The sequence below is a fragment of the Pogoniulus pusillus genome, chromosome 13, assembly GCF_015220805.1.
Source record: "Pogoniulus pusillus isolate bPogPus1 chromosome 13, bPogPus1.pri, whole genome shotgun sequence".
Lineage (NCBI taxonomy): Eukaryota > Metazoa > Chordata > Aves > Piciformes > Lybiidae > Pogoniulus > Pogoniulus pusillus.
Genome location: NC_087276.1, coordinates 20,707,346 through 20,721,806, shown reverse-complemented (window position 1 = coordinate 20,721,806; position 14,461 = coordinate 20,707,346). Strand labels below are relative to the sequence as shown.

Below are 14,461 nucleotides of genomic sequence, written 5' to 3'. Positions count from 1 at the left end.
AAGAAAAGGAATACTGACACATGATTAGCAGAGAAGACAACCTTAAACATGGTTTCAAGAGTACATTTTTCAGGTGCAAGAGGGATCTGCAGAATTGCACTGCCTGAAAGTACAACCCACGACAGGGAGTGAGGCAGACAGGGGCTAGTTTGGATCTGCAGAGAAGGAAGGCTGCTGCACAACTGTGCACTGAGAAAAAACTTACACTGCTGCTTGGCAGGAACAGCCCCAAAGAGGCCACAGCAGGAGGGTAGAGGGATGAGCATCCCCTTGCTCTTTTTTTGTGTGCTGGCAGACTGAGCAAGCCAGATTAACTCTAACCAGGCTTTCCTATCAAACCCCATTTAGATGTGCACCACCAGCAGCTGTTGGGAGCAGTGTGCAGTCTTGTTTAACTAACCCAGGTCCACACATCTTGCAGACAATCACTTCAAGGGCTCCGTGCTGAGCAAGGAGTGCAGATAGATCTCCAATAGCTGAACAGGAACTTCATAATGTATGTGTTTATTACTCAAACTTCCAAATTCACATAGGGAACACAAGGAAGTACCAATATCTGCTGACTTGAGTTCTGATGGAAAGAAAGAATGAAACCAGGTGCAGAGAGCACAGCATTGCATTTTATCAGCTCTCCCCTAGCTAAATAAACTCTACATATAAAAATTCTTCTGTTTTATTCAGTGTCACAAGGAGACAGTTGAATTGGAGTAACTGAGTAATTCATATTATCCAACGTGAGTGAAGGAGGTGATGGAAGCATGCAGAGGGCAGACTGGTAAAGCCTAAGCCCCCCATCCTGCAGTTCCCTCTGAACAAGCAGGTTCCTCAGCACCCATGGATCACCAGTCCCAGGGCCCTGCACAGAATCATCTGCACAACTGGGAAATTACTGTGCTTCTCAGCTCACTAGAAAGGACCCCTCTCCCTGCTCATGCTCTTGGTGGCATGCATGGAGAGTGCTGCTCTATTCCCTGCTGCAAAAGCACAGTGTAGGGAGGGGAGGGAAACCCTGAATGATATTGTGCAGCACCATTGATTCAGTACAGAGAGAAGCTGTGATCCTCAACTGCCTCTGGTGGCTTTGGAATTTTCACCAGCTTGGAAACAAATATTGCCTAGGTAACATTCTCACAGTGGTTGGCAGTTCAAAGAGGCTGAAATTCCACTTTTACTCTTATTGGACCGAATGATAATTTATCTCTCCCAACCCTTACACACACACACACATAAAAACTCCCCAAATGACATAAACTCCCCCAACCCTGGGAATAAAATAAATAAATAAATAAAGGCATTCCCAAAAGATTTATTTCACTTTTCTCTCTCTCTCCCTCTCAAATCAGACCAGCTCAGAGACACCAACTCCACCTACCTTCACCAATTCAGCTCACGCATGGAGTAACACGAAACTGCTTTAGACTGGCAAGACCTGAACTGTGACACTCTGGTGGTCACCCATCTGCTTCTGGAAACCTGTCCTGAGAGCTGGTGGTGGCCAAGCCCTTGCTTCGTTCTCACACATCAGTAACTCATTGACTATATGGAACAGAAGAGTATCCAAAGCACACAATGGCACGTTAAGGTTGAAGAAAGCATTGGTAAAGGAGAAGAAAAGCACAGCCAGCAGTTGTTCAGCCTACTCTAACTAAACGTTGAGCCACGGCAGAGCTCCTCCTCCAGCCCAACACCAAGTCAGGCTGTGCCACCCCCTCGCCAAAACATTCTTTTGTGGTACTTTACTGGCACTTTATGTCAGTCTCATATGCTAGATACATGCACGTTTGTCTGTGTGTTTACATACAAAAGGTCTGATAACAGTAAAACATTGTTCAGAGAGATATAAAAAACCCAAGGAGTTGCATTAGCCAAAAAAAGTGTTTTGTGAGAAACAACAATAAAAATGATATAACCACAGCTTCTCTTTTCTTTAAAATTAGATAAATACCCAAAGCTATGATTTCATTTGGGGCCTCTGTACCTTGACAGGGAGTCCAATGGAGTATATCTGAAGGCACTTAATATCCTCTACTCAGCTGTAAGATGGTTGCACAGGGAGCTGGGGAGCTTGGGATGTGATATGGGGGCATGGAGAAGAGAGATGGATGAAAACAGGCCCTGAAGAGCTGTGATCCACACAGCACCAGGCGCTGAAATGAAAACAAACGTACAACCCGGGTGTTGAGAAGGTCTCTCTTGAAAAAGAAAACTGCCAACTGCAAATGTCTTTGTGTTTCTATTGACAGAGCACTTCATGCAACTCTGACAGTGCATCATACACTCTTAGAGATATTTAGCTTTGTCAGTTCATTGACTTCCTCAGTTCCTGCTTCCTCACAGTCAGGCTTCTCCACAGCTTTGCCAAACCTGCACCTCTCCTCTGCTTTCACCACATCCTTCTGGAGCTTCTTGGCGGAAGGAAGGACGTCCTTGGTTTCTGAGTTGTCTGTGCCATGGGCTGTCTTATCAGAATTCTGTACAGAAGGCACCAGGTTGGCAATCTCGTCTGTCGGAGACCGCCCAATGCTGCCATCCACTTGAACCCGAATGTCTGGAGATATAGACAACTGGTGATGTGGCACGATGCCGTTGTCCATGCATTTGGGGTAAAGGTAGGTCTTCATCTGACCTTTCCCCTTCACATTGACAGTGCCCCTATAGTCAAAGTCATACCCCATCTTGTTCAGGATGCGGTAGCTCTCCTCACTCACCTGTATGCGACACTCGACGCCGGTGGTGTCCATTCTGCTCGCAATGTTCACAGTGTCGCCCCAGATGTCATACAGCAGCTTGGTGGTGCCGATGACCCCAGCAGTGAGGGGGCCGTGGTTGAAGCCAATCCTAAGCTTAAAATTAAACCACAGCATGTTGTTGTTGAAGTCATCCACCACGCGCATCATTTCTTTGGCAAATTCAAAAAGGGTCTGCAGATGTCCGTGGGGGTGGTTGCTGTCCTGACACTGTGAGGTGTTCAGTCCTGAAGCTGCCATGTAGGTTGCCCCAATTGTCTTGATCTTCTCGATGCTGCTGTAGTGTGGTTTGCTCAGCAGCTCGTCGAAGTCCCCGATCAGCTCGTTCAGGACTCTGTAGCACTCCTTGCCCCCTTCGTAGTTCTCTTCATAGAACTCGCTGAAGTTGACGATGCTGGCAAAGATCACTCCGCCGCTGTCGTGGTTTTTGGAGTAGCTCTGGGAAACCTTCAACTGCTCGGCCACATGGTAGGGAATAATATTCCTCAGCAACCAGTCAGCTTGATCCCTCATGCTCTGAATTTTGGTGCGATGCAGATCAGCCTCCACATCCCCGTGGTAGTGAAGGCGATAGCTGACCTCAAACTCTCGGTTCAGGAACCAGACCAGGAGGAGCAGGAGGAAGGAAACCAAAGTCACTTCCTGGCCTATTAGGTCTGATGGCCTCTTTGTGTCATTTGGCATCGAGCTGTTGCAGGGACTCCTTCTGGAGCTGGAAACAAAAGAAAGGGAAGAACATGAAAGGTGCATTTAAAACCACAGAGGCAGGGCACTGCCACTTCTGCTCCTTTGCTAAAAGAGAAGAGCAGGACACTTGCATTACAAACTGCACCATGAAACATGCCTCGAGAGCTGCTGCTTCTGCTAAGAATGGTAACGAATTCATCTCATTCTTAAACACATCACTTCCTTAAAGGGACAGCATCAGGTTCAGCAACACAGAAATCATCCAAGTAGTCCTATTTTGAGGACTTTGCTGTGGCAGCAGCAGTTTAATTATACCTAAAGACAGAACTAAAAGCACTGCCTGCAAACCTGGAAGTACAAATGCTGAATGATGGCTGTGGCTAGATAGCTGTGAGCCCAGGTATGGCCCTATGGAGGGTGTCTCAGTTTAGTGGCATTTCTCATTCTTTGTGTTCCTTCCCGTTTTCAGGAACATCTGCTCTGCACTCCTGGAGCCTTTCTCTAGTCTTCCCAAAAAGGAGATGTGCCTTTGCAGAGTACCTTTAAAGGGACTGGCTTGCAGGTTGGACTAGATGATCCTGAAGATCTCTTCCAACCAACTATATTCTGTGATTCTGTAACCCAGGAAGGCTTTGGCAGATGATAACACTGTACAAGACACAGAGAGCTGCACAGAAGTGGACAACATGGAGTTCTGGGTTGACATCTTTGGTACATTATAAGCACTGAGGCTTTTTATGATGGAGGCAGACAGTTTCTCAAAGTGCCAAGATTAAAGAAAAACAAATTCTTGTCTCACAAAGATCAAGAGCAACATTTACAATCCTTCTGACAGTTGACTGCCTGTGCACATGATGAAGTACCGATGGAGCAATGCTTCCAGTACCAGCTCAGTCTTAATAAAGAGACAACTGCAGTCTACAATCTCCACGTTCTGGAGAGATGCAAAGACTCCAAGATAATCTGAGAAGACACTACCTATGCAAGGCTAAAAATGAAGCCTAAATCCAGACAGATTGGCAGGCAGTGGATTCTGGAGTCAATTCACTGCCATTTTTTCAGTGCTCAAGATTCGACAGAAGCAAAAAATGCTGAAGTTCTTCAGGGTAAGAGAGGGCTTGAAAAGAGAAAGCACCACATCAGCCTTGCTCCTTGAGAGCAGAAAGGCAATCTGTATCTCTGTACTTTCCCTATGAAGGTATCTCTCAGCTTTTATCTAGGCAAGAAAGTTTCCTAGAAGTAAGCTATTGACACTAGAGAGCTTACAGTTTGAAGTTCAGATTAAAGATAAGATAGTTTATTCTGTTGGAAATTACTCTTTTGCAACCATAAGCACACTCCTCTTAGGAGCAGTTCAAGTATATTCCTGTTGTTGGCCTGGTATTACAAAATCTACAAGGGAAGAACAAGAGGAGATCCCTTCCAGGTCAGGATCCTAAACAGGCCCATACCATCAGGTTCCTGTCACTGCTGGTGTGTTGTACTAAGACTCCTTCCTGTCTCCCTTACAACTACTTTTCTCAACAGAATCTATTAATTTTCTCCCTAGAATCAGAGGCTAAGACAGAGTCTTAGTTACCAAGGGACTAAACCAGCAGCAATTCCTGAAATACAATCCTGGCTGCTACATTTGCAAGTGGCAAAGGATTCCCCCAGTCTGAGGGGAGGATAAGTAAACAGAAAGATTTTAGGACATAACTAAAGCTGGAGAAGGTGAGGAATAGCTTTTGGTTAAAGCAGCACAATCCAGGATCTTTTTAGACCAGTTCAATATTTTCCCTACCTTGTGGGAAGAGATCTGCTAGAGGATCTGAGCAATGACACGTTACTGCTTAGAGTAGGGGTGTGATCCAGATAATGACATCAAACATCCCTGCCACGGGGATTTATTCAAGTCATTAAAGGCTCTTTATTTACAGTTTATTGCATAAATACTCCTCAAAGTACTTGAATTCCTCGTAAATGATTTAGGAGAGCACCACAAATGTGTTGTCACAGAGGCCTGTGCTGAAGGCAAGCTCTTCCCTCTAAGAAGAAATTGCTGCCTCCCATTCCCTTCCCTGCTCCTGAAGTGCCAGCATCTGCGAGCTCTCAATCATCTCCTCCAGCACTGGCCTGACCTTGTTTCCCACGTGGGCAAACAACCTCAAAGATGAGCTTGTGAAGAGAGTGACTCACTCGAAAGCTGACCTGATTTCATTACCAAGGTAATGGGTTAGTATCTCAGAGAAGAAGGTGTAGTGTCTCTGCCAGAGCAGACATTCCTGATCCAGGGCTACAAGCCCTCATACCAAAAGCCCTGCGGCCAGCCTCGGGAGGGAGCAGTTACAGCTTACTCGTTTGGAAATCAAATTTCTGGATGCTGCAGAGACCAGGTTACAGGACTATAAATCATCCAACACAGTCAGCTAGCAAAGATGACCCGAAATTACCCTTTAGAATGAAAGGAAGAGCAGCCCTCCCCTGCATCTGTAACAGAAAAGATCACACCCCACCAAATCGTTTTAAGGTCAACTTTTTATGAGGTGCTGTAGCAGAAAACTCACTTCGAGAGCCATTCAAATCGAAAGCTCAAGCTGACAGTTTCTTTAACTCAAACGGGTGAAGTGCTTCCTGGCACAGACAGCCAACTATTAACTTGGCATCTTCATCCAGGCCGTGTGTTGAATATGGAACAAGTGAGAGCTCTGGAGATGGGAGATCCTTGGGCTGGCTCACAAATCATGAAGGTAACGGCTTTCCACTCAAAGAGTTTTGGAAAGCTACTTTGCTCCTGAGCCAGTAACTTATGTTTGGATTAGGAAGCCTTGCTGTGTTTAAGGAGGATGCATGCCTGCTGCACCTTGAACAAGCACACAGTGGTGGAACAGTATGGAAATGGGAATCCAGCTGCTGCTGTTGACGAAGACCAGAGTGTGGATGCTTACAAAACCCTGCTACCATCAAGTGACCTCAGCCTTCCACTTCAGTGGACTATCACTGCTCCTCCTCAAGCAGTCAGAGATGAGAAAACGATCCACTCCACCCACTCTGAGACAAGAAGTGAATGGAACAGATAAATATTTCCTGCTTGAAAGACAAAGTTCTTCAGCCCCTTTTGTGGGCTGAAGAACTGCTCTGACTGGAAAACAAGGCAAATTCTTTGCTTTGATTCACTGAGCACGGTGTGGACGGTCCAGAGGTGAACTCTGTGCTAGGACTTCATTACCATTCTGAGGATCTCTCTTCTCATGCAACATTAATAATTATCTCAATTCTTGATCAAGAAAAGGAAATAACCTCACTAAAGGCTTGCAAAAGCAAGGAATTTGCTAGGCTGTCTTTGGACACAGGAGAGCTTTTCTGCTGACTGGAGTGAGCAGGAAGCCTTTTCTTTTATTTCACTGAGAAAGGAACAGTAAAAGAGTTTGTTAGAGTTGCCCTCCCTGGGCAACCTGTTCCAGTGCCTCACCATCCTCACAGCAGAGAACTTCTTTCTAACCTCCAGTCTAAACCTGCCCTCTTCTAGCTCAAAGCCACTCCTTCTAAGAAGTACTTTTGTTTGATACATGCTGCGGTGAAAGCCTCACGCTCCTGTGTCGGTGTTTGTTTAGGTGAATTCCTGAGTCACTTATTTACAGGGTCACTAGTTCAAATCCAACACAACCCCAGCATTGCCCCCAAATCTGTAATTAACAAACATGTTTTTCTAAGACCAAAGCCCAGTAAAAACACAAACACTTTTGAAAGGCTGTTGCAAAACCTGAGAGACTCAATGCTGAAGTAATGAGTGACTTTTCAACGGGTTTATTTATAAGGAACAGGTGATTTTTGGTTGGTTTGATTAAAAGCCTAAGGGCTACATTTCAGTTGCTCTCCAAGCTGTGACTTTCTGTTCTGCCTAAGTGGGCTCAGGGTGGCAGACAGCACCCAGAATGTCACATCAAGCACAGTGAAGGTGGCCAGCTTCACAGTCACCTCTTTCATAGAACCACAGAACGGTTTGGGTTGGAAGGGACTTTGAAGATCATCCAGTTCCAATCCCCCTGCCACAGACAAGGAGACTTTGCACTGGACTGGTATGTTACTGTGGCTGTGGAATTTTGCTGCATGTAACAGCCTCAAGCTACACCAGGGGAAATTTAGGCTTGAGGTGAGGAGAAAGGTCTTCACTGAGAGAGTCACTGGCTGCCGGAATGGGCTACCCAGGGAGGTGGTGGAGTCGCCATCCCTGGAGCTGTTCAAGGAAGGATTGGACGTGGCACTTGGTGCCATGGTCTAGCCTTGAGCTTTGTGGTAACAGGTTGGACTTGATGACCTAGGAGTCTCTTCTAACCTTGGTGATACTGTGATACTGTAACTGACTAGAAATGTTTCTACTCCTAAACATGAGAACTGTGAATAGAACTTACCTGAAGTTCTGTGCCACATCTGGATGAAGAGTTTCCATGGAGCTGCAATAGAAAAGCACTGATTTCAGAAGGAAAGTTAAAGCAATCAACAAAGCATCCTGCTAGCATTTCAGCTGCCATTTTAATCTCCTCCATTATGCAGACCATAGGACTGATAATTGCACTGAATGCTTGAGCAGCTACAGACAAACTTTGTCTGAACGTGACTTATCTGCTCTTTTTGCTCAGAAGAAGCAACCAGCCAGAGATGTGAGCACCTCTGAAGGGTGACTGAGGATAACACAGGCAAGGTTAATGCCTGGAAGGAGTAATTATTAACCAATCCAATCTTACCTTGGAAATACAGAAAAGCAATTTCAGAACTCTAAAACCCAGTTATGCCTTCATCTTATCTGGCCACACAATACAAAGATTTTAATCAAAAAAACCTCTAAATCAAGCACCAAACCCCTCCCTAAACAACAAAAAAACAGCCCCAAACAAATTAAACCCTATTGCTGAGAATGCCATTACAGACAGCAAGTCCATAGCTCAAGCAATGTTTGTGTTTACTTGTGCTGCAATTTCCCCACCACAATCAAGTCTTACAGCTTTTAGGATTACTCCAGGCAAAAGTAGTAAAGAAATCTGCAGAATGGATGTGCCTGTGCCACACACAGAAAGCTGCAGTTACTACCCAAAACAATCACAGAACAGTCCGGGTTGGAAGAGACCTTAAAGATCATCTAGCTCCAGCCTCTCTGCCATGGGCAGGGACACCTCCTGCTAGACCTGGTTGCTCAAGGCTCAATCCAGCCTAGCTTTGAACACTTCCAGGCTTGGAGCCTCCACAACTTCTCTGGACAATCAGTTCCAGGGCTCCACCACCCTCATGGGGAAGGACTTCCTACTAATGTCTAATCTAAATCAAGCTTCTTCCAGTTTGAAGTCATCACATCTTTGTCAAAAGTCCCTCCCCAGCTCTCCTGTAGCTCCTTTCAATGATAATTAATGGAGAGTAACAAAAAGAAGTTATTATTAACAAATGAAGCTATGGTTCTGACTCAACCTGTACAGATTTTTCCCCCATGATTGAGCAGACCTCTGAAGCAGGGCGAGCAACCAGGACAATGGCACTTTGGGACATGATTAAATGGCCATGGTGGTCTTAGACTGATGTTTGGACTCAATGATCTTAAAGGTCTTTTCCAACCAAAACAACTCTATGACTCTGTGATTCTACAAGAAGTCCTTGCAAGGCTCACAGTGAGGTAAGAGTGCCAAAGGCTGGGGATTTCTCAAGGCACTGAGAAATGGAAGTTGATTACAAGATGCTGACAACAGGAGTGGATAGCTGCAAGGACTCCCTTGACCCTCCTGGTAAGAAAATAGAAGGAGAACACTGCAAATCTGTTCTCCTATGGGGAAAATTGCCTGTGAGAGGAAAAACTGAAAAGGCTTAAGGCTAGAAATTGCATAGAAACTGTCTTGCAGTGTCCTCTGAAAAGGCAGAAAAGTGAGAATGGAAGCAGGGCACTAGAATCCTATTACATCTAAGCACCTGCCTGCCACAGAGGAAAACTCCTTTAGGAAGGCGGTAGTACACATACACATGACTCCCGAAGGCAAAAATAAACCCTGAGGAGTGTGGGGGAACAACTGGATCCTCTGGCACCACTAAATACCTATGGAATTTCTTAACAACCAAGATTCTCAAGCGAAAGGTTGAGAAAGGGCAATGCTGTGGTTCTGGTGAGATCAGTTGAGGACAGTGTTTTTTAAAGACAGGTTATGGGAAAGGACACCTCAGCATCCTGAAATCCTTCAAAACAAATGCAGAACTCTTCCCAAATAAAATGACCAAGTTTGAGATGCTGGAGAAAATCATGGCAGACATTCAAATCCCATCCTCACTTTAGTGGTGGAGAACCCCAAATCTGCTCATCTAAAACACAGTCTGTGAGTGCCAAGGCATGATGCTCACCTGTCTGGACACAAGGAGACGTAGAGCAGAATGAGCAACACTGCTCCTACTACAGTTGCGAGCAGAGACCTCATCCAGGAGCTAAGCTGGCAGAAGTTACAGTACTGCACAATGGTGATCAGAATGGCACAGCACATGAACATGGTGTACTGCAACAGAGAGAGAGAGCAGCAGTTAGCTTCTTCGTGCTGCCCTTCTGCACAGAGCTGCCAGTGCACATTGAGAAACGTGTGACAGAAAGAGCTAATTTCATTTGTGACATGCACAGCAAGAGGTCCCTCACTGTGTCCGCAGCAGGAGACAGCACTTGGAGATGGAGGTCTTCCCTTCAAAGAGCAAGAACACTTTTAGCACAGATAGTTTGTCGCTGGTTTCCCTAGAAGGAGGTTTGTGACACTGCTTTCCACATGTGTTATTTCAGTAACCTGGAAACCCTTCAGCTTACCTCTGTCAAATGCTCAGTGCCTCTTCTCCTTAATGAAACACAAAGGGAAACATTCCTCTAGCCTCCTCTTAGCTGCTGGGGATAGACCCTGCCTGTTCTCAACTGAAAATTGCACTGCACTGAAAATGTGGAACATTCACCCTCAGAGGCTTCACCCAACTGCTGTTACAAACACTTCTCAGAGGACATTTTCACACTGGCCAGCAATAGGTGATTTCAGCTAAGAAAATCTGGTTTGACAACAAAAGGCAGGTCTCAATCACCGTCAGCTGCTACTTAGCAACACCACTGCTTCTGCCAATTTGAAAGGACAATTTTAGATTTTCTATTTCAACTGCCCTGTCTCAAATCCCCTCTCCCTTCCCATATCTTGACTGGATAGATAAAAGAAAGGACAGGACAGAAATACTGCCCAGAAAGTCTTTGTTTCCCTGAGATGCCACCTTACAGAGGTCAAACTCCTCAAGTCGCTATGGGGCTTTCGCTTTCCTCAAGAATATTCATGACCATCCAAGCTAAAATGGAGACTCCACAACTGCCTTGTGAAGCTCTGCTCTAGCTCTGTACTGCTTGTCACAGCATCAAGAGATCATTCTCTCTCAGTTTAGACTTCCTTCAGAGCCCAGGTGCAGAGACTGCAGATGAGCAAGGCTGCAGCAGAACAAATCAGCGTGTTGACGCGCGAGTAACCACAGCGGACGACAAACACCTCACGGAGTTCACCACTTTTGAAGCACCACAAGCACTCATCGGATGCTCTTGCCCGTTTTGGGGTATTTTTTTTTGAGACTCAAAAACGAATAAAAGGAATTTCAGAAGCATCCATAAAAAGCCCCTATCATTTAAACTTACTTTTTTCCCCCCATTTCAGGTCTCCTAAAGTGGCAGAGCACTGGCTCTCACTCCAAGTGATGCCCCAGCGTGAAGCCAGCCTATAGAGGGTCAGTCGGTGCCGTGTTTTACTATGTACACATGGCTTTGGAAAGTTTTTTTTTTCATTGCTTTTTTTTTTTGGGTTGAGTTTGGGTTTTTTTTGGTTTTTTTTTTTTTTGTTAACTTCAATTGTAATTATTTTATATCCAGGGAGGGTATAAAATGGTCTGAATAAAAAAAAAACTTTGCAAAACCATGTCATAGTAAAATATGACACTTACCTGACCCTCTATAGATTAACTCCGCTTCCTAGAGCTCCATGATTGCTGAAACACTGAGCACAAGACGAGTTGGGACATCTCTTGGAGAGTGAGCCAACAACCCCACGACTCTGGAGGACCTGCAAGAGGAAAGAAAGGGAAGTTCATTCTCAGGTTGGTGATGAACACCGTCAGCTCACTGCTGCTGCCTGAAGCACTTGGACTAACAACCTGACCCGAGCAGGTATCAAAAATACACCAACAAAACTGTTCTGCAGACATTATTTGGAAACATTTGGAGACACGATCAAGAAGGGTGATGAATGGGATGATATAAAAATCAGTGGACAGATCTGAAGGTCTTCAGCTCCTTTCAGCATGAGGAAAACACTCCTACATTAGCTCACTGGTAAGCAGAAGACCATCATTAAACCAGAACCATGTAATTTACAGCTTCCAAATAGTTAACTGAAATTCACAGAAGGTAAAAGCTGCAGAATGACTTTAAACAGGTGATGTGAAAGAAGATCAAATACTCTCTTTCGTGTCTGCGATAATCAGGGGATAGGTAACTAAATCAGAAAGGCCCAAAAAAATTACTGGTCCACATGATCCCCTGGAACAAACACTTCCCAACATCCAGTAATAATCTGTGATAGAGGGGATTATGTGAATCTGGCTGTTACCTAGTCCCACAGCCCTAAAATAGCTAAAGATCTGTGAAACTGAATTCCCTGAAGATCCTGGAAAGGAAGGATCATAACTTATGCTACCCAAGAGAAACCCACAGAGAAAGAAACTCTCCTCTCTGGTTCCAGCCCATTTGTATTCACAAGCAGCTTTCACGCACTAGTTTTATGCTACATTTAGCCTTTGAAGTAAACTTTCTTCCTCCTCCTCAATACCTAGTCCCTTGTTTCCCTTTTCTGAACGTTTTTATTAAAGGAGACACCAAATCTCTTGTGGACTTTTCTGTAGCTGGGCTGCCCATCTCTTTCTTTTCAGAGGACAGCTTATTGCATTCCTTGAACCATTCCTAAAGGAGAATCGTTTCTATGTACCAAGAGCTCTCCCCTTTGAGTTTCTCTATCTAACTCAACAAACAAAACTCATCCCCTGCTAATACTGCTTTTGCTGTCAGTGCATGCCAACTTTTTCACTACACACAGCATCACCAACTACAACCTCTAAATCAAACCCATGATGAATGCATTGGGAAGCCTGGGATGCGCTGCCTGCATTAGCTAGAATAAACACCTCCAGAAGGCTTTGGTCTAGGGAACAACAGAAAAATATCTATGTAGGGAAGCATTTCTAGGTATCCTTCTCCTCCTTTGTAGGAGAGTTTCCAAACCAGCCAGTGACTGTATTTACATAATGAAGCATTTCATCACACACACCAGTTCTATCCCTCCAAGGGATCTGTGTCAAACAGATGTAAAGCACAAGGGAGCTGAAGGGAGACAGCAGGGAAGCAACAAGCTTTGTTAGATCCAAAGCATCACATTATGAAACAGAGTTGGACAACTTACATGTATATTTGTTTCGAAATCAGAGGTGAAGTGTGAAAAAACTGCCAGAGCTGGGAGAGAAACCAGGATTGCACCGAAAAAATGTCGCGGCAGCCAGCCAGATATCACCTCCAGGAGACGCTTGGTGCAAGTCATCACCTCCTCCAGAAAGAAAGCCATCCTGGAACAAACACAACAAAAGCATCAGCTTCAGCACACCACTGCACACATCTCATCTACCTGTGAGAACAGAGCTCCCCATCCTTCACTTGGGCTGTGTGAGCAACCCCAGCACGTGATACACCACAGGCTCTGGAGAACAGGTCTGGTGAGGAGCAGCTGAGGGAACTGGGGTTGTGCAGCCTGGAGAAGAGGCTGAGGGGAGACCTTCTGACACTCTACAACTGCCTGAAAGGAGGTTGGAGCCAGGTGGGAATTGGTCTCCTCCCCAGCAACGAGCAATAAGATGAAAGCAAATGCCCTCAAGTTGCACCAGAGGAGGTATAAACTGGAGATTAGAAGAAATTTCTCCACTGAAAGGATTCTCCTGCTCAGGGAGGTGGTAGAATCCCCATCCTTGGAGGTGTTTCAAAGAGGTAGACGTGGTACTGAGGGACATGGTTTAGCAACAGACTTGGTAGAGTTAGAGCATGGTTGGACTCAATATAGAGGCTTCAATACTGCAAGTGAAAGCCAGGTTGTATGGAGCCTTGAGCAACCTGAACTAGTAGGAAGTGTCCCTGCCCATGGCAGAGAGAGGTTGGAACTAGATAATTTTGTCAGTTCCTTTCAACCCAAACCATTCCAGAATTCTATGATTCTAAGATTAAAAACAAAATGCTTAAAATACCAGCAGGACCATTGGAAAAGCTGAGCTGTCACCCAGCTGTCACCCAGGGGCCCTGCAAATCCACACTGTTTTACCACCATGCTGCAACAAAACCAGTTCTCCCAGTTACAGCCACCCCAAGAGAGGCTCCTGTCTGCAGTCAGACTCTGTTCCCTCTCATTAGGGAAGGGGAAGAGGAGTGTGGGTGAGAGCTGGCACCCTGGGCAGGCAGCCAGGCTGGCAGCTGGAAGGCTGCTTCACTCGCCCCTTGGCACCTCACAGAGCAGCCTGCCTGGCTCCACATGAGGTGTGCAGCATGGAATCATCCTAGCTTCATGCTGCTGGACCCCAAACCTGCGTGGTGCTGAAGGGGCCAAACAGAAGAGCTCTGGAGGGCAGCTTAACAGATAGACTGTAAATGAGAGCAGTTAAAATGGACAAGGAAAGGTAAAAGGGTGCTCAGTGCTCAGGGATGCGGCACAGAAAATGATTAGTTAGTTATGGCAGTGAATCCTTGGAATAATCTCTGGAGGCACTGGCACTGCTCTTTGAGCTCCTCATGATTTTAATGAGGATATAAAAGGGTAATGTGGTACAGTCACAGAGCCACAGATTGCACCAGGTTGGAAGGGACCCCCAAAGGTCCAACCCCCCTGCAGTCAGCAGGGACACTCCCAACTAGAGCAGGCTGCCCAGGGGTACATCAAGTCTGATCTTGAATGTCTCCTGGGATGGGGCCTCAGCTACATCCCTGG

The 14,461-nt window shown here is 45.6% G+C and overlaps 1 protein-coding gene across 2 annotated transcripts in view; it reads right to left on the bottom strand.

Annotated features, from left to right (window-relative positions):
* Positions 1-488: 488 nt before the first annotated feature.
* ADCY9 (adenylate cyclase 9) overlaps positions 489-14,461 on the bottom strand; it is a 93,443-nt gene continuing 79,470 nt past the window's right edge. For both annotated transcript variants that reach the window (XM_064153407.1, XM_064153408.1), the window contains 4 exons: positions 12,899-13,058; positions 9,789-9,937; positions 7,826-7,867; positions 489-3,459 (listed from right to left, as the gene is read on the bottom strand). In XM_064153407.1, the coding sequence (XP_064009477.1) occupies positions 2,271-3,459; positions 7,826-7,867; positions 9,789-9,937; positions 12,899-13,058 (1,540 nt within the window). In that variant the 3' untranslated portion in view covers positions 489-2,270. The remainder of the gene's footprint in view (positions 3,460-7,825; positions 7,868-9,788; positions 9,938-12,898; positions 13,059-14,461) is intronic.